The sequence below is a fragment of the Melospiza melodia genome, chromosome 30 (genome assembly GCF_035770615.1).
Source record: "Melospiza melodia melodia isolate bMelMel2 chromosome 30, bMelMel2.pri, whole genome shotgun sequence".
Lineage (NCBI taxonomy): Eukaryota > Metazoa > Chordata > Aves > Passeriformes > Passerellidae > Melospiza > Melospiza melodia.
The window spans coordinates 4635273-4659948 of NC_086223.1; the positions used below are offsets into that span (position 1 = coordinate 4635273).

A 24676-nucleotide genomic window follows, 5' to 3' on the forward strand; every position below is an offset into this window, starting at 1 on the left:
ATAATTGGATTTGGGAGGCCAGTGTTTGTACAATTGTGACACCTCTTGCTGTGAAGCCAATTTCTGCAGCGATGCAGCTGATCCAACATGGGGGCAATCTGTTCCAGCCTTTGTTCCAGGCATGTCTGACTGGTGGGAGAAGTAACCACAGTGAGAGGCTTCCCTCAACAGCATGGCTGCTTCCAGCCCAAGGAAACAAAACCAGGACTTTGTTCTGTGTCTGTGATGGTCCAGGGAACAGCTGACAGCAGTGAGGCTCTGCAAAGTCTTGAGCAGCTTACAGGGATTTACTGTGTGTGTTCTTTTCTTGAGATCCTTTGTAAAACCCAAGAATTGTTTACTGAGGCCTGGAGCCCTTTGTTCCTCATTTCTGTTCTTACTAAATTCAAAAAGGAGAAATTGGCAGTAGGGTTTTGCCCACTTGATTTTGTTTGTTGTCCATACATCCCTTACAGGTACATTTTATGCCTCTTCAGTTTATGCTTAACTATCTCAAGCAATCCAAATCTTCTTTGCTTTTCTTTAAAAAAATTTCCCCAGTACTCTTTGGATGCTCAGTTTTTAGATCCTAGCTGGTGATTCTGTCTAATTCAGAGTTTCAGAGCCTGCTCTGCCCTCAGACAGGGAAATGTCAGCTTTAATCCAGCCTTACACATTTTGGCTGAAATCCAGGCCTTGTGCAAGCTTGGTTTAGGCAGGAAGCTTTGGGCCTTGAGCTTCCCAGCAGCTCTGAGGTCTTTGCATGGCTGAAACTGCACCAGATCTGAGCTAAAACCAAAACCACAGTGGTAACTGAGTGTGGTGAGTGCTGTGCTGAGCACAGCACGTGTGCAGGGGTTGCTGCTTCCTCTCTGTCTAATGGCCTCAAGAAATAAATAAGGAACATGTTGTTTATTATTTTATCTGCACACAGGGATGAGATTCTCAGTCCCAGCTCCCTGGATTTGGTTGGTGTGCTCAGTTTCTGCTGTGGCTTTTGTGCTTCCTGCTCTTGCCTTTCCCTTCACTGTCCCATGTCCTGCCAGGCTTCCCCAGGTCTTCCCTCAGCCACTGAAATGTTTTTTATTCCCACACCTCCCTGAGAGCAGCCCTGGCAGGGGCTGAAGCTGCCATGGAGCTCCTTGGGTTGTTCTCACAATCCCAGAGTGGGTGGGGTTGGAAGGGACAGGGAAACCACCCAGTCCCACCCCTTGCCATGGGCAGGGACACCTTCCACCAGGAGAGATGGTCAGCCTGGAGAAAGGGGAGTTCCAGGGAGAGCTCAGAGCCCCTACCATGGCCTAAAGGAGCTCCAGGGGAGCTGGAGAGGGACTGGGGACAAGGGATGGAGGGACAGGACACAGGGAATGGCTCCCACTGCCAGAGGGCAGGGCTGGATGGGATATTGGGAATTGGGAATTGTTCCCTGGGAGGGTGAACAGGCCCTGGCACAGGGTGCCCAGAGCAGCTGGGAATGCCCCTGGATCCCAGGCTGGACAGGGCTTGGACCACCCTGGGACAGTGGAAGGTGTCCCTGCCATGGCACTGGAGGATCTTTCAGGTCTTTCCCAACCCAAACCATTCTATAATGCTGTGATTCTGTGTGGGCAGGATTGTGCAGGGTCTGGGCTCTGTTCTGCTGTGTGAGAGCAGAAATGGGCTCCACTGATGAGTTTGGTGCTCCATAAGGTGCTGGGTGCTCAAGAACTGCCCAGGCTCTGCCACAGCTCCATGGGCTGTGTCTGTAGGGAAAGGGAGACATCCCCGACAGGGACAGCGAGGAGAGAGAACTCTGACAGAGGCTGAAAGAACAGAGTTCTCTGCTTTTGGAGGGTTTGGAACCCAAAATCTCTGTTTTTCTCTTTAAACTGAGCACGTCTAGAGAGCAGCAGCCCCTCACAGCTCTGCACTGGTTGCTGCATGAGCTTTTCTGGGCTGCATGGCAGGACTGTCAGTGAAGCTGTCAGGAGAGCCTCTGACATCAGCTTCACAGAGCAACTGTCATGATGAAAACAGCCTTAGGTAGTTAATTAATCCTTCTGTAGATAGAAGGTTTGATGTGCACCAGCAGTGCTGTGGGATCTTTCTCAGCGGGAAAAAAGTCTGTGACAGGACCATGGTGAGCAGGGAGGCTTGTTATCCTTCCAGTTAAATTCTGCAAGGAAAAATAAATACAGTCCTCTGCTTGGTGGGTGAGTGCAGGTGGGGAAGGATCCCTGGGGAATACCAGGGAATGTCATTTCCTCTGTGTTGGGGAAGATGAAACAGGAAAGCCTTCTAAATATGATTGTCTGGCAAAAGATTTTGAGAATATAGAAACTATAAGCGAGATTGAAATGAAAGCAAGCTTTGAGATTCCTCAGTTACTGAACATCTGGAAAACAATGGTGTGGCTGGCTGAAGGTGATCCCCTTTTGATGGAACAACACCCTCTGCTTGCAGACAGGCCCAAGGGTCAGAGCAGACCCTACAGCTTGGCAGAAGGGGCCCAAAGAGGAGTTTTTAGGGTTTAAAATGTAACACAGTGTGGTAATGCAATGATTCTTATAGGCTGGATGTAAACGCTACAGGATTTGTATCTTGTACTGGATTGGTTAGTGAGAATTAGAATATTCAACACAGAAGATTTATGGTATTGTGACAGGAACCTCACTCTCTCACCCCTTTTACTCTCTTATCCCCTCATCCTCTCTACCCCTCTCTTCTCTGGGGACTGCTCTGAGCTGTGTTTGGCAGCTCCCAGCAGGGCCCTGCACCCAGGCCCTCTGCAATAAACCCCAAATTCCACAACCTGGCTGCAGAGATCTCTCATCTCCATCCGTCCCAACCGTCCTACCCCCCGACACTCCTATACTCTGCTTACAGGATGGCAGAGGAAGTCCCTTCCCTCGAAACAAAATTATAAATCCATGCAGCACAGGAAGAGTGTGGAAAACCAACAACCCTGCTGTGTGTCCCTGCAGGTGTGGAGGGGCACGCTGGCCCGGCTGCGCTACCGGCGGACGCGGGCGGCGCTGACCATCGTGCGGCACTACCGGCGCCACAAGGTGCGCGCCCACCTGCGCGAGCTCCTGCGGCGCTTCCGCGGCGTGCGCGACCTGCCCGACCGCGGCCGCTCCATCCCCTGGCCCGCCCCACCCAAGGTGCTGCTCCGCTTCCAGGAGGCCCTGCAGAACATCTACCACAGGTACGGCCCTGTTTGTTGGAGAAGATGATTGGAATTAGTCTTAATCTCAGGGTCGTGGGTTTGTGCCCCACGTTGGGCGCCAATATATTGGAATTAAATACCAGTATACCAGATGGAACATGCCTGGACTCAGCTGGCCCTTGCAGCGTCACCAAAGGCGGCAGCTGTGGTGGTTTCACCTCAGAGACGCCTTTGGCTGGCCAGATGCTGCAGCTGGCACTTGGGACAAGTCCAGGCATGCAGGAGCTCAGGTTTACCTCTGGAGGAAAGACTTCAAGGCAAGGTGAAAGAAAGGAGCTGGTTCTGCTGGAGGGTTTGGATCCAGAGCTTTATTCCTGGCCCTCAGGCCTCTGAATGCTGCAACAGCTCCAACAGAACAAGAACTGTGTGGTTGCAGTGTCTTCTAACCCCAGAGAGAGGGGGAGGGAAGGGGTAGGGATCCCACCAACCAGGTAAGGGGGGGGATGTCTCAGGGGACAAATGACACCTGAATAGCCCAATGTCCCCAGAGTTGAAAGGCATCTTTTGAATCTGCCAATCACATTATGTTAACAAAGGATTAACCCTTAAAAGCAATAACTTGTTGCATATTCATACACCTCATACATGATGCATAAATTCCATTCAAATAAAGGATTCTGTCTGGTCAGTGTCAACTTCTTCCTCTTAATCCTAAACACATCTTCATGGCTGAGCAAAGTGGGAAGAAGTTCGTTTCTTCTGATAAGAGAGCAATAAATTCTTTCTCTGAAAGATTTAGATGTCCTGTGGCTGCTGTCTCGCTGCGGGTCCTTTCTTTTGAAAGTATCTTACATAGCATAGTTTCTGTTTTAACATTTTGTTATAACCTAAAACTATATTTAACACACTACTAAAAAATTAATACACCATAACTTTCTAACACAACACATATAATATTCATTTGAATAATTGTGAAAAGCCAATCATAAAATACACATTTTTCACAAAGGACAAATGATCCAAATCTCAGGCCCAAGAGCATAAACAACGCAGGCTGAAGAGAGAAAAACAAGGATGGGACTGCATAACCTAAAGCTGGAATTGGACAATTAACTCCAATATGCTATTAGACCAAAACTTATAAAGGTGTGAGACCCAATGATTGGTAGAGCATTTTGTGACCATTTTGGTTCATCTTGGGTATATCCCTGGCTGGGCTCTTGTACTACCCAAAGTGGGTCCATTAAGGCCTCCTAATAAATTCCTACTTTATTCTTTAGCTCTGTTCAGTCTCTGTTCTAGGTCAGCCTTCACAAGGCATCAATCCCAGGGACATTTGGCTGAAGGACATGATTTAGGTGTCACTGGCTTCATGCCTTTGACCAGGCAGATAATTCTGGCCCACAGATTTATTGTTGAATCACAGAACCCCAGGGTGGTTTAGGTCTTAAAGCCCATCCAGTTCCACCCCATGCCATGGACAAGGGCATCTTCCACCAGACCAGGCTGTTCCATTGTGATAAACATTGTGTTTCATTCCTTGGTCCCTTTATGGTAGGTTTTGAAAAGAAAGAGCAGGTGCTCTTGGATAAGGGGGAGGAGAAAAATAATCTTCTGGATTTCTTGTAGTAACCTAGTGTTTTTCTGCAGTAAAATGAGTGATGTTCCCCTTGTCACCCATGTTCTGTGTGCAGAACAGATGTTTGTACCTTCATTAAACTCCCAGTATCTAAAAGCTGGTGATTTTTTTTCCCCTGGGAAACTGTAGGCAAAGTAGTTACAATTCCAGTTTGAGAAATGATGACTTGTGAAAGTGGCTGAATAAGAGAAATGTTGGCTGGAGGGGCTTTCAGAGACCTGTCCAGCCATCAGCTTGCAGGGCATTCCAGCAGCTCTAGATCAAGTCAGCTTTGTTATTTTCTCCAGCTGTCTCTTTTAGGAGAGACATCCATCCACCCACAGCCTGTCTGGGGAGAGAGTCCTGCTTTCACAATTAGCTCAGTTATCAGAACTAAAGAATTTTAGCTGCTAAAAAGCCTTTTTATAGCATTAACCCTGGAGTTCTGCTGCTGCTGCTGAAGGCTGGGGTGTGGTGTGGGGCAATGCATGGGCTGCCCTGCCCTGTTCCATGGTGCAGCTGGAACTGAGGGGCCAAACTCAGCTGTTAGAGGAGAATTGTGCTGTAAATGAGCCCAAAAATGGTCTGGCTAGAGAAGAATGGTGCTATAAATGAGCACAAAAATGGGCTTGCAAACACTTGATTGCCAACAGATGCCCCAGTGGTTGATTTGTGGGTGTGGGATGGGGAGTGATGGGAATTTATATATAAATATATTTTGTGAAGGTATTTATATATACCTTCATATATGTATATATATTATATATATTATATATATTTTAATATATTGTATAAGTGTTTTATATATTATATATAAAATACTAATATAGATGAATATATGAATATAATATAATACAGTACAATACAATTGTGAAGGTATTTATATATATGTAGGTATAAATAAAGATATATATTTTTTGTGAAGATATTTATATATACCTTCATATATGTATATATATATTATATATATGATATATTTTAATATATTGTATATTATAATATGTGTTTTATATATTATATATAAAATACCAATATATATTAAAATATTATATGATATTATATGATATTATATGATATTAAATGATATTATATAATATAATACAATTTTGAATTTATTTATATGTACCTTTATATATGTAAGTATATATAAAGGTATATTTTTTTGTGAACATATTTATACATACCTTCATATATGTATATATATAAAATATATATGATATATTTTAATATATTGTATATTATAATATGTGTTTTATATATATATATGTAAACATACTAATATATATGAAGATATGATATGATATGATATGATATAATGTAATGTAATGTAATATAATGTAATATAATATAATATAATATAATATAATATAATATAATATAATATAATATAATATAATATAATATAATATAATATAATATAATATAATATAATATAATATAATATAATATAATATAATATAATATAATATAATATAATATTGCAATACAGTACAATGCAATACATGACTTTAAAACATCAAGTGACCTTTGCAGCTTGGGGAATGCCTGGGCACGACTCTGAGGTGTCCCTGTGGTGCTGCTCTGGTCCTTCCTGGTTGACCTCCAGGCTGGGGCTGAGGCAGACCCTGCTCTTGCTTTGGTGGCAGGTGGAGAGCGGCCGAGCTGATCCGGAGCGTTCCCCCAGAGGTGCTGCCCCAGCTGAGGGCCAAGGTGGCTGCCATGGAGCTGCTCAAGGGCCACAGGGCTGACATTGGCCTCCAGAGAGCCTGGCAGGGCAACTACATTGCACTGGTGAGTGAAGGGACCTGGGCTCAGGGGATGGAAGGGGAAAATTTGGGAAAGTGAGTGTTGGTTTATTGGGAGGGGAAGTAATTAGAAATTTCCTCTGTTCACGTGGGTTCAAAACATTGACTTCCACTGCACTAGGAGTGGTTTTTGTGAGTCCTGAGCAGCACCAAAGCAGTGCCATCAGCTGTCTCCACAAACAGGCAGAGCCAGGCTTCACTGGGAGACTGCAATGCTGGATAGAATGGAAAACACAGGGACTGAAAGAAATTCTCTCTAGGCAGATTTGATTGCTTCCCTTTACTCCATCCTCCCTTGCAGCATTTTGGTGTGTCAAGGTTTGCTTTCCCAAAGCACAGAAGGGTGGAGGGAGCCATGTCCTGAGCCTGTCTCTGCTTTTCCAGAAACCAGACAGGGCCCAGAGCTCAGGCTCCTTCACCCCCGTGGCCAACGAGCTGAAGCGCAAGGACAAGTACATGAACATCCTCTTCTCCTGCCACGTGCGCAAGGTAACGGGGCTGGGGGTGTCCAGGGACCAGGAGTGACCCTGGGGTGCTGGGACAGCACTTCAGAGCACCCCCAAGGAGCTGCATCAGGGATTTATGGGTGGAACAAGGTTGGGTGGCTGCTGAGGCCTCATGTCAATTCTTGAGTCCCTGCCCATGCGGAGTGCTGGAGCTGAATGGTCTTCCAGAACACTTCAACCCAAACCATTCCATGATTTCATGACAAAATCACTTCATTCTGCATGACTGGTTTGGGTCTGACATTTTTTTTGTAGCAGAATTGGGTTTTTTGTTAACTTGGTTGGAAGGTTTAAACAACTAATAAAAAAACCAGACTTGCTTAATTGTTGTGGGTAGGTCCTAATGATGGGTAACAGAGCTGGGGATGTCCAGGGACCAGGAGGTGACCCTGGGGTGCTGGGACAGCACTTCAGAGCACCCCCAAGGAGCTGCATCAGGGATTTTTGGGTGGAGCAAGGTTGGGTGGCTGCTGGGGCCTCATCGTGTCGATTGTTGAGTCCCTGCCCATGCAGAGTGCTGGAGCTGAATGGTCTTTAAGAACCCTTCAACCCAAACCATTCCATGATTTCGTGATAAAATCACTTCATTCTGCATGACTGGTTTGGGTTTGATGTTTTTTGTAGCAGAATTGGGTTTTTTGTTAACTTGGTTGGAAGGTTTAAACAACTAATTAAAAACCAGACTTGCTTAATTGTTGTGGGTAGCTCCTAATTATGCTGGTTGGAAATATCTGTCAGGGAAGGATATTTTTAATTTTACAAAGCCAACAGACAAACTCAATTTTAGTGGCAGGCCAGTGCTGTGGGTGTTCAGGTGTTTTTAAGAAGCTGTATATTATTTTTGTAAATATAAATGTAAATGTAAATATAAAATATATAATATTTGGGTTTTGTATATAACAAATATTACCTATAAATCCATTTCCCACATTACCAAGCCCTATTGGCCCAGGGTGGCACGTGGTGCTGGCACATGCAGCCTGGTCAGTGCTCAGGGCACATATATACATATATATATATATGTATTTATATATATATATAAATATATATTTTATATATATATTTATTGATTTTATATATATATATATATATATATATATATATAATCAATAAATAAATATATAAATAAATATGTATAAATATAATATGTTTAATATATATGTATTATAATATATATTATATCTATTATATTTCTATATATAATGTTATGTATTTTATATATTATATATAATATATTAATATATAATATAATATAATATAATATAATATAATATAATATAATATAATATAATATAATATAATATAATATAATATAATATAATATAATATAATATAATATAGTATAATGTAAAATATATAATATTTGTTTTATATATATAACAAATATTACCTATAAATCCATTTCCCACATTACCAAACCCTATTGGCCCAGGGTGGCACGTGGTGCTGGCACATGCACCTGGCCCAGTGCTCAGGGCACATTTGTCACATTTCTCATGTTAAACCTGGTTCCTGTGGGTTTGCAGGTTGTGTTTGATCTCTGCTGAAAATTGACTCACGTGAAGCTTTAACAGGGGCCTGCAGAGTGAATTATAGAAATGAAATTGTAATTATCAGGTGATTTCATTGCTTCCCTTAAATAATTCTCCTGAACAAAGCAGCAGTTGACAAAAATAGGCTGCTCGAGTTCATCCGTGTTTTATTTTCATGATTCAGCTTATTTGAGGATTCCTGAACAAAAACTGTGCTGCTCCTGCTCTTCCCTGAGGCAAGAAGGTGTTGGTGGGAAGGTGTTGAAGGGCACTTTGGTGAGCTGGGTGAATGTTTTATTTCTGAAGCAGCATCAGCCTTGCTCTGTGGCTTCCTTCAGCTACTGAGTCACCAAACCACATGTGAAATATCTGTTAAGTGTCAACAGCAATGTCAGGTGTCAGCTCTTGGAAATGTTCAGTCTAATACACTGCTTTCCTTGCACAGGAACACATGAAAAGCAAAAATACTGAGCAACTTGAGCAGACACAGGTGGAGCCCAGAGCTCACCCATTTAAACACTTTTATTAGTAGAGCACACCTGTGACCTGTCAGATATTGACTCATTAAATTCATTGACACAGAATATTTTAGCTGATGACATTGATCTAATTAATTCTTCAGGAAGAATTTAGAAGATTCTAGATCAGGAAGAACTTCCTGGAAAGGGTGGTCAGGACTTGGCAGGGATGGAGTCCCCATCCCTGCAGGTGCCCAGGGAGCACCTGGATGTGGCACTCAGTGCTCTGGGCTGGTGACAAGGTGGGGATTGGGCACAGATAGGACTTGATGGGCTGGGAGGGCTTTTCCAACCTCAATAGTTTTGTGGTTTTAAATCTAAGAAGTTAATTTATTCCAGGAACTGCTCTCCAAGTTTTGAGCTGTTGGTGAAGTTTTCTTTGCCTGTGTGGGGGCCCAATTTCAGCAGCTTGAGCTGAATAAAAATGGGGGGCTCTGTTTGGAGCAGTTTTTACAGGAGAGCTGGGAAAGGCTTTGAAGCCTGGCTGAGGGGAGGGGAATGAGCTGTGTGCTTGCTTCCCTGCAGCAGGTACAGGTAGAAGCAGGTCATTCCTGCCTATGGAAAAATCCATCTTTTCTGAGCATTGTGCTGCTCTTCACTTTTTCAAAGGAAATTTTCAAGATTTTTGCCTTAGGAGAAACCAAATGCATATTTCATGCAAACCTCCAGATTTTGTTGGATCACCTAGGAAACAACTCTCTCTCTTTATTTTCTTTAGAATGAGTTTTTTTCTTCTCACTTTTCCCTTGTCACTTGTGGCACCAAGCTCCATTGACAGGATCATCTCTTTCAAAGGCCCCTTCAGTGTCCAGAGGCCATTGACAGAAACCTGAAAAACTTCCTTGAAGATTTTTCAGCTCTTTGCCAGATCTTCATTTCCCCCACGAGCTTGTCAGGAAGCTAAATTAGGACTGATTCCCATTTGGATCAACAAGATATAAATACAGAATGCCCAGAAGGTGCAGAGAACACAATGCTGGGAAGGGCTGTTCCCCAGGAGGGAATGAGCTGTAGCTGAGAACAGAAGGCCTGTCCTTACTCCTACAAGCCCAGTAGTGATATTTGCATTTTGAGTGAAATTTTGAGTGAAATTTTGAGTGCAAATTTGTGAGTGCAGTTTTGTGAGTGCAAATTTGTGCGAGTCCCTTCTGTGCCTGCTCCCCACTGGGACAGTCTTTACTTTAATCCACAGCAGTATTATTTACCCAAATGCACTGTAGGTGCATGAGGCACCTGGAGCTTGGAAAAAGCTGGAATGACGTGAGATTTTGCTCCTCAGGTGAGGTGAGCTGCTGGGCCTCACCTTTGGTACATTTCTTTAGCTGAATTTTAATACTAAAACCAGCAGGGAGCCATGAAAAAATAGTGGGACTGTAGAACTCCCACAATATCCCACAATATTGGCTTGGAATGCAGCTTTGGGTTATTTCAAAATATATCAGCAGGGGCTGAGGGTGAATCCAGGTGTGCCAGAGGCCAAGGACACCTGGTTTGGATCAGCAGTAGTGTGGCAGCAGGAGCAGGGCAGTGACTGCCCCCTGAGCTGGCACTGCTGCGGCACCTCGTGGTGAGAAGGACCTGGAGGGGCTGGGGGTGTCCAGGGCAAGGAATGGAGATGGGAAGGGGCTGAGGGAGCTGGGCAGGGGCTCAGCCTGGAGCAAAGGAGGCTCAGGGGGCCCTTGTGGCTCTGCACAGCTCCTGACAGGAGGGGACTGTGACGGTGTTCACAGGGGTCTTAGGATGAGGGAAGAGATGAGGATCTGACTCCATGTTTCAGAAGGCTTGATTTATTATTTTATTATATATATTATATTAAAACTATACTAAAAGAATAGCAGAAAAGTTTTCATCAGAAGGCTGGCTAAGAATAGAATAGCAAAGAAAGATAACAAAGGCTTGTGGCTTGGACTCTCTGTCCAACTCAGCTGACTGTGATTGCCCATTAATTAGAAACATCCAACGTGGGCCAATCCCAGATGCACCTGTTGCATTCCACAGCAGCAGATAACCATTGTTTACATTTTGTTCCTGAGTCCTCTCAGCTTCTCAGGAGGAAAAATCCTAAGGAAAGGTATTTCCATAAAAGATGTGTGTGACAGGGACAGCCAGGGGGGTTGGGCTGTGCTCCAGGGAACAGGGACAGGAGCAGAGGGAACAGCCTCAGAAAGGGCCAGGGGAGGTTGGATTGGAGATTAGGGAAAATTTCTTCACAAAAAGAGTGCTCAGGTTTGGCACAGCTGCTCAGGGCAGTGGTGAAGTCCCCGTCCCTGAGGACAGGGGTCAGTGGCAGCCTTGGCAGTGCTGGAGGAACAATTGGGCTTCATGATCTCAGAGGGCTTTTGCAGCCTTTCTGGCTGTGAAATCTGAGTGTGCTTCTCATCTCTGCTTCCCATCTCTGCTTCCCAGACAGCAGCCACAGCACCTCTTGCCCTGGGGTGGCTCTGGTGTCACAGCAGCAGAAATCTGCTCCCTTTGTCACCAGGGGGTGGGAGAGCAGCCAGGCAGGGTCATGGCAGTACCCAGGGAGTGTTCACCGTGTCAGACTCTGCAAATAAATCACAGAAAATCAATTACTTGATTGATCTGAGCATTGATCTGAGCCCCAGGGACTGGGCTTTGGTTCAGCTCCCAGGACCTGGAGTGTGGAGAGCCCAGAGCTTCCCCAGGTCCTGGTTGAGGAACTGGTGCTGTGTCACAGACATCTTTTATGAAAAATCCTTTCCTTGGGATTTTTCCTCCTGAGAAGCTGAGAGGACTCAGGAACAAAATGTAAACAATGGTTATCTGCTGCTGTGGAATGCAACAGGTGATCTGGGATTGGTCTCATGTGGTTGTTTCTAATTAATGGCCAATCAAAGTGAGCTGGCTCAGACTCTGTCCGAGCCACAAGCCTTTGTTATCATTCTTTCTTTTTCTATTCTTAGCCAGCCTTCTGATGAAATCCTTTCTTCTATTCTTTTAGCATAGTTTTAATATAATATATATCATAAAATAATAAATCAGCCTTCTGAAACATGGAGTCAGATCCTCATCTCTCCCTCACCCTCAGACCCCTATGAGCACTGTCACAGAGCTGCTCTGCTCCAGCACCCACCATGTGGCACCAGGCACTCCTAACCTACTTTCTCAGGGCCATTCAGTGTTTCATAGCCTTTAGGCTTTTTTTCTCCCATTCATCTGCTTCCCAAAATAATCCTGGTTACTCAGCATCTCTTCCTGTGAGATTCCCAGGCCCTCAATCTTGTTCTTCACCTTCTCTGAAGCACCAGATTGTCCTTCACACTCAGCACCCTGGTCCTTCACAGGCTGTTCCAGGTGAACCATGGCTCCCAGGACATTATTCCCATGTTGTTCCTGTGCCAACATTCTGCTTTTTCTGAGCTGCCTCATGTCTGTGTGCCAAGATCTCTCCAGAGCTGTCTGAAATCATCCTCGGTTGCTTTTTCTGAGTCAGTGTCGTTAATGTAAAGCTGTCACAGAGCTCCCCAATTTGCATTTTTTGCCTTTATCTGCTCTGAACTTTGTCACTCTGCTGCCTCCTGACTGAGGATATTTAAGTTCTCCTCTTGTCTCCTGATTTCACCCTGGAAAATCCTATTTCTGTTCATCCTCCTCACGTCTTCCCCTTGTCTCCCCTTCTCAGTTGATTAATAAATATCTCAGTGACTGTGATACAACCATGACTTGGGTTTTGCCTCAGTGAAAAACAATTTCTACTTTGTGTCCTACTTTCTTAGACATTTCCAACAAACCTTTGCATCCTGCCTAATGAGTGTTTAGTGCTGAGGTGGAGCTGCAGGGAGAGCTCAGAGCCCTTTCCAGGCCCAAAGGGGCTCCAGGAGAGCTGGAAAGGGACTGGGGACAAGGGATGGAGGGACAGGACACAGACCAAGGATGGCCCAAAGCCTCAGGTCTGGACTTGGCTCTGCAGGGCAGGGATTCTCCATTTGGGGTTCCCAAAACTCATGGATAATGTGGGGACCACTTGATCAGGGCTTGAATGTGGTTGGGGAAGCATCTGGCCTTGGTTTGAGTGAAAACTGGAATTTCCCAACTCTGATGGGTGACTGGGAATGTTGCTCCTCTCTCTCTGTATAATGGGATTCCAGGGACCACGATCCCTTTGCAGTGCTCCAAGGTCCAAGGAGAAAACCTCTTTAGGAATTGTGTGGGTTTGGGGTCGTTTTGTGTGAGTTTGGGGTATTTTTCTGTGAGTTTGGAGTATTTTCCTGTGAATTTTGGCTGTTTGTGAGTTTGGGGTGCGTGTTGTGTGACTTTGGGATATTTTAGTACAAGTTTGGGGTATTTTTGTACAAGTTTGGAGTATTTTTGTGTGAGTTTGGAGTATTTTTATGTGAATTTTGGCTTTTTGTGAGTTTAGGGTGTTTTTGTGTGAGTTTAGGGTATTTTTGTGTGTTTGGGGTATTTTTGTGTGAGTTTGGAGCATTTTTTGGTGACTTTTGGCTGTTTTGTAAGTTTAGGGTGTGTGTTTTGTGACTTTGGGGTATTTTTGTACAAGTCTGGAGTATTTTTGTATAAATTTGGAGTAGTTTTGTTTGTGTTTGGAGTATTTATGTGTCACTTTTGTCTGATTGTGAGTTTGGGGTATTTTTATGTGACTTTGGAGTATTTTTGTGTGAATTTGGGGTATTTTTGTACAAGTTTGGGGTATTTTTGTGTGAGTTTTGGCTGTTTGTGAGTATAGGGTGTGTGTTTTGTGACTTTGGTGTATTTTTGTACAAGTTTGGAGTACTTTTGTATAGGTTTGGAGCAGTTTTGTTTGTGTTTGGAGTATTTATGTGTCACTTTTGGCTGTTTGTGAGTTTGGGGTATTTTTGTGTGAGTTTGGGGTATTTTTGTACAAGTTTGGGGTATTTTTGCGTGACTTTTGGCTGTGTGTGAGTTTAGGGTGTTTGTTTTGTGACTTTGGGGTATTTTTGTACAAGTTTGGAGCATTTTTATGTGAATTTTGGCTCTTTGTGAGTTTAGGGTGTTTGTTATGTGACGTTGGGATATTTTTGTACACGTTTTGAGTACTGTTGTGTGAGTTTGGGGTATTTTGGAGCGAGTTTGGCCCTTGGCACTGCCCAGTCTGACTCCCCGTGTCCCTGCAGGGCTCAGTGGCACTCACAAGGTGTTTCTGTGCAGGTGAATCGCTTTAACAAGGTGGAGGACAGGGCCATTTTCATCACGGACAGACACCTGTACAAGATGGACCCCATGAAGCAGTACAAGGTGATGAAGACCATCCCCCTCTACAACGTGAGTACAGCACTGGGCTCTTTCAGGGCAGCCTTTACTCTGTAGCTCCATTTTCATGTCCATAAAGTGGAAAAAGTCCTTGGCTTGCAGTTTCTGATATATTTAATGTTTTTATAGCAGTTACTGCAACCCCAAAGCATCAGGGTGGGATTGTTGGGCAGGACCAGGAGTTGGATTGGATGATCTTGGTGGGTCAGGATATTCCATGGTTCTATAATCCTACAGAACTTGTAGTTCTATAATCTATAATTTACTTTTGGTGCATAAAATAAAATAATTAATCCTATAGTAATAAAAAATGAAATAATAGTAATAAAATAAAATAATTAATCCTATATTAATAAAAATTAAATAATAGTAATAAAATATAGTATAGCAATAAAATAAAATAATTAATCCTATATTGTTATATTATTATATTATATAATTAATATAATTATAGTTCTATAATCTATAATTTACTTTTGGTGCATAAAATAAAATAATTAATCCTCTAGTAATAAAAAATGAAGTAATAGTAATAAAATAAAATAATTAATCATATATTAATAAAAATAATTAATCTTATAGTTCTATAATCTATAATTTACTTTTGGTGCATAAAATAAAATAATTAATTCTATATTAATAAAAATTAAATAATAGTAATAAAATATAGTATAGTAATAAAATAAAATAATTAATCCTATAGAATTATATTATTATATTATATATATTCTATAATCTATAATTTACTTTTGGTGCATAAAATAAAATAATTAATCCTATAGTAATAAAAAATGAAATAATAGTAATAAAATATAGTATGGTAACAAAATAATTAATCCCATAGTAATAAAAAATGAAATAATAGTAATAATATATAGTATAGTAATAAAATAATTAATCCTATATTAATAAAAATAATTAATCCTATAGTTCTATAATCTGTAATTTAATTTTGGTGCATAAAATAAAACAATTAATCCTATAGTAATAAAAAATAATAGTAATAAAATATAGTATAGTAATAAAATAAAATAATTAATCCTATAGAATTATATTATTATATTATATATATTCTATAATCTATAATTTACTTTTGGTGCATAAAATAAAATAATTAATCCTATAGTAATAAAAAATGAAATAATAGTAATAAAATATAGTATGGTAACAAAATAATTAATCCCATAGTAATAAAAAATGAAATAATAGTAATAATATATAGTATAGTAATAAAATAATTAATCCTATATTAATAAAAATAATTAATCCTATAGTTCTATAATCTGTAATTTAATTTTGGTGCATAAAATAAAACAATTAATCCTATAGTAATAAAAAATAATAGTAATAAAATATAGTATAGTAATAAAATAAAATAATTAATCCTACAGAATTATATTATTATATTATATATATTATATAATTAATATAATTATAGTTCTATAAGCTATAATTTAATTTTGGTGCATAAAATAAAATAATTAATCCTATAGTAATAAAAAATGAAATAATAGTAATAAAATATAGTATCGTAAAAAAATAATTAATCCCATAGTAATAAAAAATAAAATAATAGTAATAATATATAGTACAGTAATAAAATAAAATAATTAATCCTATATTAATAAAAAACAATTAATCCTATAGTTCTATAATCTGTAATTTAATTTTGGTTCATAAAATAAAACAATTAATCCTATAGTAATAAAAAATAATAGTAATAAAATATAGTATAGTAATAAAATAAAATAATTAATCCTATAGAATTATATTATTATATTATATATATTATATAATTAATATAATTATAGTTCTATAATCTATAATTTAATTTTGGTGCATAAAATAAAAGCTAAACCCCAAACTGCCTCTCACAGTTCTCTGCTCCCTCCCTGTTTGAGTTTGCTTTGGTGTGTGCAGGGCTGGCATTTCACAGCAGCTTATGGCACCAATCCTGTGTCTCTCAGGGCTTCTCTGATCCTTCAGGTTCTGCTTGAATCTATTTATTTTTATTTCTTTCTATTTGTGTAAATCTTACCAAAGCTAAACTCAGAATTTCAGTCAGGTCTGGCCTTGGGGGTGGCAGGGTGGAGCTGCCAGGCTGGGGATCAGCAGGGATGGAAGGGGTGGGCAGCACCTCAGCTTTGCTCCCCAGTCCTGGAGCTGAATCTCCCTCAGCCTGAGGTGCTCTGGTTATCTCCAGCCTCCAGAGCCTGCCTGGAAATGCCCTGCACGGATTTTCTGGGATGTTTGCATTTGGAGGAATGACAAACCTGGCATTTCTGCATTGCTGGGAGGGCAGGGATGGGATTAGGGTGAGGGTGAAATCTCATCTGCAGATGTGGAGGGGATGATTGGCTCTGGCTGCATCCACAATGTTGGCTTTGGAGTCTCCTCCTGCCCTCCTTGCTGGGCACCCAGCACAGAGTATCCATGGAGTAGCTACTCCCAGTAGGAGTGCTGGCTGCAGCAGGCAGTGTCTCCATGGCAGTGCCTCTTGTTTTGAAGGGAAGCTGCCCTGAGCAGCTGCTCTCCTGCCTGCTGTTGTGTCCCAGCACTGGTGGCTCTGTGCTCTGAGGGGCTGGCAGCACATCCTGCTGTGTGCCCGTGTAAACTGGGGTGCAGATAACCCCAGCCTGGTGCTAACACCCCCAGCCTGGTGAAAATCAGGGTGCAAACACCCCCAGCCTGTTTAAAACACCCCCAGCCTGCTGAAAGCCAGGGTGCAGACATCCCCAGCCTGGTGAAAACCAGGGTTCAAACACCCTCAGCCTGGTACAAACACCCTCAGCCTGGTGAAAATGAGGGTGAAAACACCCCCAGCCTGCTGAAAACACCCCCAGCCTGGTTCAAACACCCTCAGCCTGGTTCAAACATCCCCAGCCTGGTGAAAATGAGGGTGCAAACATCCCCAGCCTGCTGAAAACCAGGGTTCTAACACCCTCAGCCTGGTGAAACCCCCCCCAGCCTGGGTAAAAACAAGGTCCAAACACCCCCAGCCTGGTGAAAACACCCCAGACTGGTGAAACTCAGGGTGCAGACATCCCCATCCTGGTGGAGACACCCCCATCCTGGCGAAAACCAAGGTGCAAACGCTCCCAGCCTGGTGAACAACACCCCCAGCCTGGTGAAAATGAGGGTGCAAATACCCCCAACCTGGTTAAAATTGGGTGAAAACATCCCCAGCCTGGTGAAAATCAGGGTGCAGACACCCCCAGGCTAGTTCAAACACCCTCAGCCTGGTGAAAACACCCCCAGTCTGGAGAAAATCAGGGTGCAAACACCCCAGCCTGGTTAAAATACCCCAAGCCTGGTGAAAACACCCTCAGCCTGGTGAACAACACCCCAAGCCTGCTGAAAACCAGGATGCAAACACTCCCAGCCTGGTCCAAACACCCCTATCTTGGTGAAAATCGGGGTGGAGACACCCCCAGCCAGGTTAAAACACCCCCAGCCTGGTGAAAACCAGGGTGCAAACCCCCCCAGGCTCCCAGCAGAGCTCAGCCACCCCCACACTCACAGAGCCTTTTAGCAGAGGGCTTTTCCACACCTGATTTTCCAGCTGTTCCCACCCAGTTGTTTTTTGGTGATGTGGACAAGGCAGAATTTTGTCCATCAGGATTTCTCACTGTTGGTTTCTCCACCTTTACCTTAACCAGAGTGCAGGTCACTGAAATTCACTGAGTGCAGGATTAATGAGAGATAAATCTGTGTTTATCCCAGGTTTAGGACAATGTCTGTTTTACCTGTGTGCCTGATGGGTGTAAAGGTGCAGATTGCACATTTACAGCAGATCATTTGTTGGTCACCTGAACATTTCCCTCTCAAATCCTTCATGCCTTTTACATTAGAGCTAAGCAAGTCAGGTACAATTTCAGAAAGAAATTTCAGAAAGAAATGTCAGTAATTGTTGCTTTTTCACCTGTAAAAGGTGTGTTTAAAATAGAATATCCATTCCTACAGAGAGCCCTGGGGCAGGCTCTGTGGCGGTGCTGTTTTGGCTATTTTGGCTGTATTTTGGCTCTGTGTTGTATTTTTGGCTGTATTTTGGCTCAATATTGGTTGTGTTTCGGCTCTGTGTTCTATTTTTTGACTCTATGTTGTATTTTTGGCTATATTTTGGCTCAATTTTGGTTGTATTTTGGCTCTGTGTTGGTTGTATTTTGGCTCTATGTTGTATTTTTGGCTGTATTTTGACTCAATATTGCTTTTATTTTGGCTCAGTGTTGGTCCTGTGGCTGCTTTGCAGTTCCTCAGGACAAGAGCAGTTAATGGTCTGTGCAGATAGAACTCTTGCTCTGAGAATTCTCCCATTTCTGTAGCTATAAATCAGTTTTATTGGCAGATGTGCACTTATTCCCTTCAGTACCTACCACAGGCTATCTTGGCCAGGCACTTTCTTTGACCTGAGCAGGAGTCCTTGAGATTCCAGGGGTCCTGGAGTGCCTGGCACAGGAGGGATGGGTCCAGGACATCCTCTGCTCACCCATACAGGTTGTCAAGGTGACATTCCAGGGTGGAAATTGGATTAAACCAAGCTTTGGTGGATTCTGTGGTGTAAAATTGCAGCTTTGCTCACAGTTTCTCCTTGTACCTGCCCTGGGGAGGAGCCCCAGCCCACCTGGGCTGCCCTGGGACTGGGGTGGGACTGATCCTGCTGAGCTGCAGGAAAGGGAGAGGAGGAGAATTTGAGGTGTCTTTGATTTACACACAAAATATTTCACAGGATAATGGGATTGAATTTGGATTGGAAGGGATCTTAGAGCCCACCCAGTGCCACCCCTGCCATGGCAGGGACACCTTCCACTGTCCCAGGCTGCTCCAAGCCCCTTCCAACCCGGCCTTGGACACTGCCAGGGATCCAGGGGCTGCCCCAGCTGCTCTGGGCACCCTGTGCCAGGGCCTGCCCACCCTCCCAGGGAAGGATTTTTTCCTAATATCCAATCTAAACCTACTCCCTTCCACTCCATTTGTATTTCTCTTGCCAGGATTTCTCAGATTGAACCCTGGCAAAGTCAATCCTTGTTTGTTCCTTGTTGTAGTTATGGTTTATATTTGTTACCTAATGTTTATATTTGTGTTGTTTTTCCACCTCTGAGTTGCCTTGAGCTCTCTCCCCATTTTTCTGTGCCTCCTTTCATGGAAGCCTTTCCACCATGTGGAAGGAGCTGATCATGATACAGAAATTCCTTCATTTTTGGGACAACAGCAATGGTTTGAAATGCTCTGAAGGTTTTTTGAGGACAAAATGAACAATAATGGCACCAGTAGTGATGTGTATCCATGGAGCAGCCCTGATGAGTGTTCTGTGGGAAGAGGGATGCTCCTTCCCATGCCCAGGGCTGGAATCCTCTGCCTGCTCCCTGCCAGCCTTTCAGGAGTGCCCTGCCAGCACAGCAGCATCTCAGGGGTGGTGTTTCCATGGAGATCTCACTGGAGACACTCAGCTGATGCCTGCTGCACACACCAACTTGTTTTCAGCTGAGGAAATCTCTCCCCATCTCCCAGAGCCAGCTTTGCCTGGAGTCCCTCGTGTCACACTCACAGGAGTGGCCAGCTCTGCACTGGGGCAGGGGAAAGGGCTGGGAAATCAAAACTGAACCAGGTTTGATTTGCTTTAGATGGAGAGAAGGGATTTTTTACAGTGAGGGTGGGCAGGCCCTGGAGCTGTGGCTGCCCCTGGATCCCTGGCAGTGCCCAAGGCCAGGCTGGATGGGATTGGAGCAGCCTGGGACAGTGGAAGTGTCCCTGCCATGGCAGGGGTGACACTGGGTGACCCTTAAGGTCCTTTCCACACAAACCATGCCATGGCTGTGGGTGAGGAATGTGCCATTCTCTACCCAATCTGACAAACAACAGCTTCCCTGCTGGTTCTCCACATAGATCTGCTGCTTTAGGGGATTCTGTGTGGATTTTTCATCTGCCAGCAGAATACCAACACACAGTGCCCTTCTTGTTCTTACCTGAATTAAAACCAAACAGGTACTGCCTGAGAGGAATGAAAAGACACCCAGGCAGCAGAAAGGCTCTTGCAGCCACATCTCCCCTGCACTGAACACAATAAAGGATGTTCTGTGCCAGCCCAGTGCCAGCTCTGCACTGGGGCAGGGGAAAGGGCTGGGAAATCACAACTGAACCAGGTTTGATTTGATTTAGATGGAGAGAAGGGATTTTTTTTTACAGTGAGTGTGAGCAGGCCCTGGAGCTGGGGCTGCCCCTGGATCCCTCAAGCCAGGCTGGATGGAATTGGAGCCACCTGGGACAGTGAGAGGTGTCCCTGCCATGTCAGGGGTGGCACTGGGTGACCCTTAAGGTCCCTTCCACCCAAACCATGCCATGGCTGTGGGGGAGGAATGTGCCATTCTCTACCCAATCTGATAAACAACAGCTTCCCTGGCTGCCCTGCTGGTTCTCCACATGGAGCTGCTGCTTTGGGGGATTCTCTGTGTGGATTTTTTATCTTCCAGCACTCTGGCACTGCCTCAGAGTACCAACACACAGCGCCCTTCTTGTTCTTACCTGAATTAAAACCAAACAGGTACTGCCTGAGAGGAATAAAAAGGCATCAGGAAGGCTCTTGCAGCCACATCTCCCCTGCACTGAACACAATAAAGGATGTTCTGCACAAGCTGAGGATTTTTCCTGCTCTTCAAGCAGGGCCAATATTAGTGTTGGTAAATACTGAGATAAGCACCTTCTCTGAAATGATTTCCTTTGTGTGGCATTTATTCACTCAGAGTCTTGTAGGGAGGGGGTGAAATGGGAAGATTTTGAAGGGCTCTTGGCCTCCTAACAGGGTTCTGTTGAATAATTAATGTTTAAATTGCCTTTTCAAATCCAACACTGCGACTTGTTCATCTTTCACACTCGCTGCACATTTAAAACCTTGATGGCAGCAGTCCCTGTGGTGCTATTGTGCTCACAGGAGGGTATTTAAGCATGCAAATTAATTTGAAGGGACACTGGAAAGCCAGGCAGCTGTCAATGCCTGTGCACGAGGTGGAGCTTGTTGGGAAAGCATTTCACAGCCCCAAAATAGCCTGAACTGGGACTAAACCCCACCTGTGCTGGGGCAACTGGTGACAGGAGGGTCAGCAGCTGCTGCCCCTCATTGCTGGGGGAAAAACCAACAAAACCTCAGGGGCTGCACCTTGTGGGGAGTGTGATCCCAAAAATAGGGCACAGAGCAGGCTGCTGGGCTGGGCTGGGCTTTTCTGGGGGGGCTGAGGCATCCAGAGCTGCTGGAGAGGCTTCCTTGGGAATAACACATGGTGAGCAAAGCCAGCCTGAGCCCCCTGGCTGGCAGGGGTTGGGAATCTCCAGCTGGACAGGAGCCTTTTCCCCTGAACAAGGGAATAATGAGATTTTAATTTCAACAAAATGCTTTATGGGTGCCTCTCACTTGTAGGGGAATGGGGCTGCCCTCTACAAATCCCTGGATGGCTCAAAGAAGCCCTTTAATGGACAGGGAAAGTCCTCTGTGTTCTCTCTGTACTCATAATGCTTTCACTTATTTTATTTTATTTTATTTTACTTATTTTATATTTAATTTCATTTCCTTTTATTTCATTTTGTTTTTTCATTCATTATATTCTACTTACTTAATTTTATTTTATCATTCATTGTATTCCATTTACTTCATTTTATTCTATTTATTTTGTCCCATGTATTATATTCTATGTATTTTATCCCAGTTACTATATTCTATTTATTTTATTCTGTTTTCCTTTCTCTACTCTGCTGCATTTGCTTTTTGAGGCTTTTTTTGCCCTCTTTACACTTTGTTTCCCCAGCACAGATCCTTTTCTTGCTTTGTCTAATATTCATCTTTGTAACCTGTGCTCCCAGATTGCCCCTCCTAAAAATTCCCTTTTTTTTTCCTTTGTGAGATGATGACAAAGCTTTTGATGAGCCAAGTGCAAAAAGAAAATGCCAGAAAATGAAATCCCCAAACCAAACCCTTGCACCTTTTTATTTTGTCAGGAGAGGCAGACCTTAATCCATGCCTGAACATGGGAATCATTGAGGCTTTGCAGGGTTTGCCACTCAAATTCTTCCTAAATTCTTCTTACCTGCAACTCACAGTGGCACAGAGTTGTTCAGGTTGAAAAAAACCTTTAAAATCATCAAGTCCAGCAGCAGCAGCACCAAACCACGTCCCCAGTGCCACGTGCACAATTTATTGGGCATTTGTAGGGATGGGGACTCCAGCCCAGCTGTGCCAGGGCTGTTCACCCCTGGCACTGAAGGAATTCTGCCAATATCCACCTGGAATTCTGCCAATATCCCCCTGCCCTGGCACAGCCTCAGACACCTCTGGTTTCCCAGAGCGAGGGTTGGAGAGGCTGCTGGGCAGGTGAGGGGGACAGAGGGTGACAGACATCCTGTGAGGGTGACAGACATCCTGTGAGGGTGACAGACACTCCTATGAGGGGGACAGACACTCCTATGAGGGGGACAGACAGACACTCCTGTGAGGGGGACAGACACTCCTGTGAGGGTGACAGAGACACCTGGTGAGGGTGACAGACACTCCTGTGAGGGTGACAGAGGGTGACAGACACTCCTGATGAGGGTGGGACTCAGTGAGGTCACCCAGGGGGGTTTGGGGAGAGCTGTGACCTGAGGTGATGGGAGAGCAGCTGGGGACATCCTTGTGTGCCCCGTGGCCCTGGGGGCACAGCAGTGACACAGCAATGACAGAGAGGCACAGCAGTGATAGAGGGGCTGCCTGAGGAGGGAGAGGGGCACAGCAGTGACACAGGAGGTGTCTGGAGAGGGGCACAGCGATAACAGAGGGGTACAGCAATGACAGAGGGGCACAGCAATGACAGAGGGGCACAGCAGTGACAGAGGGGCTGCTGGAGAGGGAGAGGGGCACAGCAGTGACACAGCAGTGACACAGGGGGACAGCAGTGACAGACGGGCACAGCAGTGACACAGGGGCTGCCAGGTAAGGGAGAGGGACACAGCAGTGACACAGGGGCTGCTGGGGAGGGAATGGGGCACAGCAGTGACACAGGAAGTGTCTGGACAGGGGCACAGCAGTGACACAGCAGTGACACAGGGACTGCCAGGTGAGGGAGAGGGGCACAGCAGTGACACAGCAGTGACAGGGGGCACAGCAGTGACACAGGGACACGGCAGTGACACAGGGACACAGCAGAGACACAGGGGCACAGCAGTGACACAGCAGGGACACAGCAGTGACACAGGAGCTGCTGGGACCATCCAGGCACGGTGAGGACTCTCCCTCACACCTCCCAGGCTGCTGAATCCACAGAGCCGCTGTTGTTTGTGCTTGCTCAGCTCCTGGGAGGACACCACCCACTGCCACCCCTCAGCTCCCTGCTGGGGCATCCTGGAGAGGAGAGAACCAGCCTGGCAGTGCCAAGGGCACAGGGAAATCAGGGAATCAGGGAATAGCTTGGCTTGGAAGCACCTTAAAACCCATCCAGTGCCACCCCTGCGATGGCAGGGACACCTCCCACTGTGGGATTTTTGGGGTCTCCCGGTAAAGGGAGGAAATTCTGAATGTGACTCCATATTCTTAGAAGGCTATTATATTATATTATATTATATTATATTATATTATATTATATTATATTATATTATATTATATTATGATTCTATTATATTATATTATATTATGATTCTATTATATTACATTGTATCGTGTTGTGTTGTGTCGTATTGTATCATATCATATATCATATTGATACTTAGAGAAGGTTTAACAAAATAATGATGAAAAACTTGTGACTCTCTCCAGAGCCCTGACACAGCTGATGGTGATTGGTCATTAAGTCAAAACAAGTCACATGAAACCAATCAAACACCACCTGTTGATAAACAATGTCCAAACCACATTCCACAGCAGCAAAACACAGCAGAAGCAAATGAGATAATATTGGTTTCCTTTTTCTCTGGGGTTTCTCAGCTTCCCAGGAGAAGAATCCTGGACAAGGGGAATTTTCTAGAAAATATCACAGTGACATTCCACTGTCCCAGACTGTTCCAAGCCCCGTCCAGCCTGGCCTGGGACACCTCCAGGGGTGGGGAATCAACATTTTTATATCATTATAACCCTGTTCTCCCTTTCTCTCCTCAGCTGGTGGGGCTCAGTGTCTCCAATGGCAAGGACCAGCTGGTGGTGTTCCACACCAAGGACAACAAGGATCTCATCGTTTGTCTCTTCAGCAATGACCCCTCCAACGACAGCAGGATTGGGGAGCTCGTGGGGGTCCTGGCCAGTCACTTCAAGAGGTCAGTGCTGGGCTGGGGCTGGGGCTGCTGGACACCCATTTTAAAGTGGAGACC

General features: G+C 44.2%; 1 protein-coding gene across 2 annotated transcripts in view; it reads left to right on the forward strand.

Annotated features, from left to right (window-relative positions):
• The window catches only part of MYO1D (myosin ID), a 175058-nt gene that overhangs the window by 89348 nt on the left and 61034 nt on the right, over positions 1-24676 (forward strand). For both annotated transcript variants that reach the window (XM_063179084.1, XM_063179083.1), the window contains exons 17-21: positions 2943-3166; positions 6392-6536; positions 6935-7039; positions 14255-14368; positions 24468-24622. In XM_063179084.1, coding sequence (XP_063035154.1) covers positions 2943-3166; positions 6392-6536; positions 6935-7039; positions 14255-14368; positions 24468-24622 — 743 coding nt within the window. The remainder of the gene's footprint in view (positions 1-2942; positions 3167-6391; positions 6537-6934; positions 7040-14254; positions 14369-24467; positions 24623-24676) is intronic.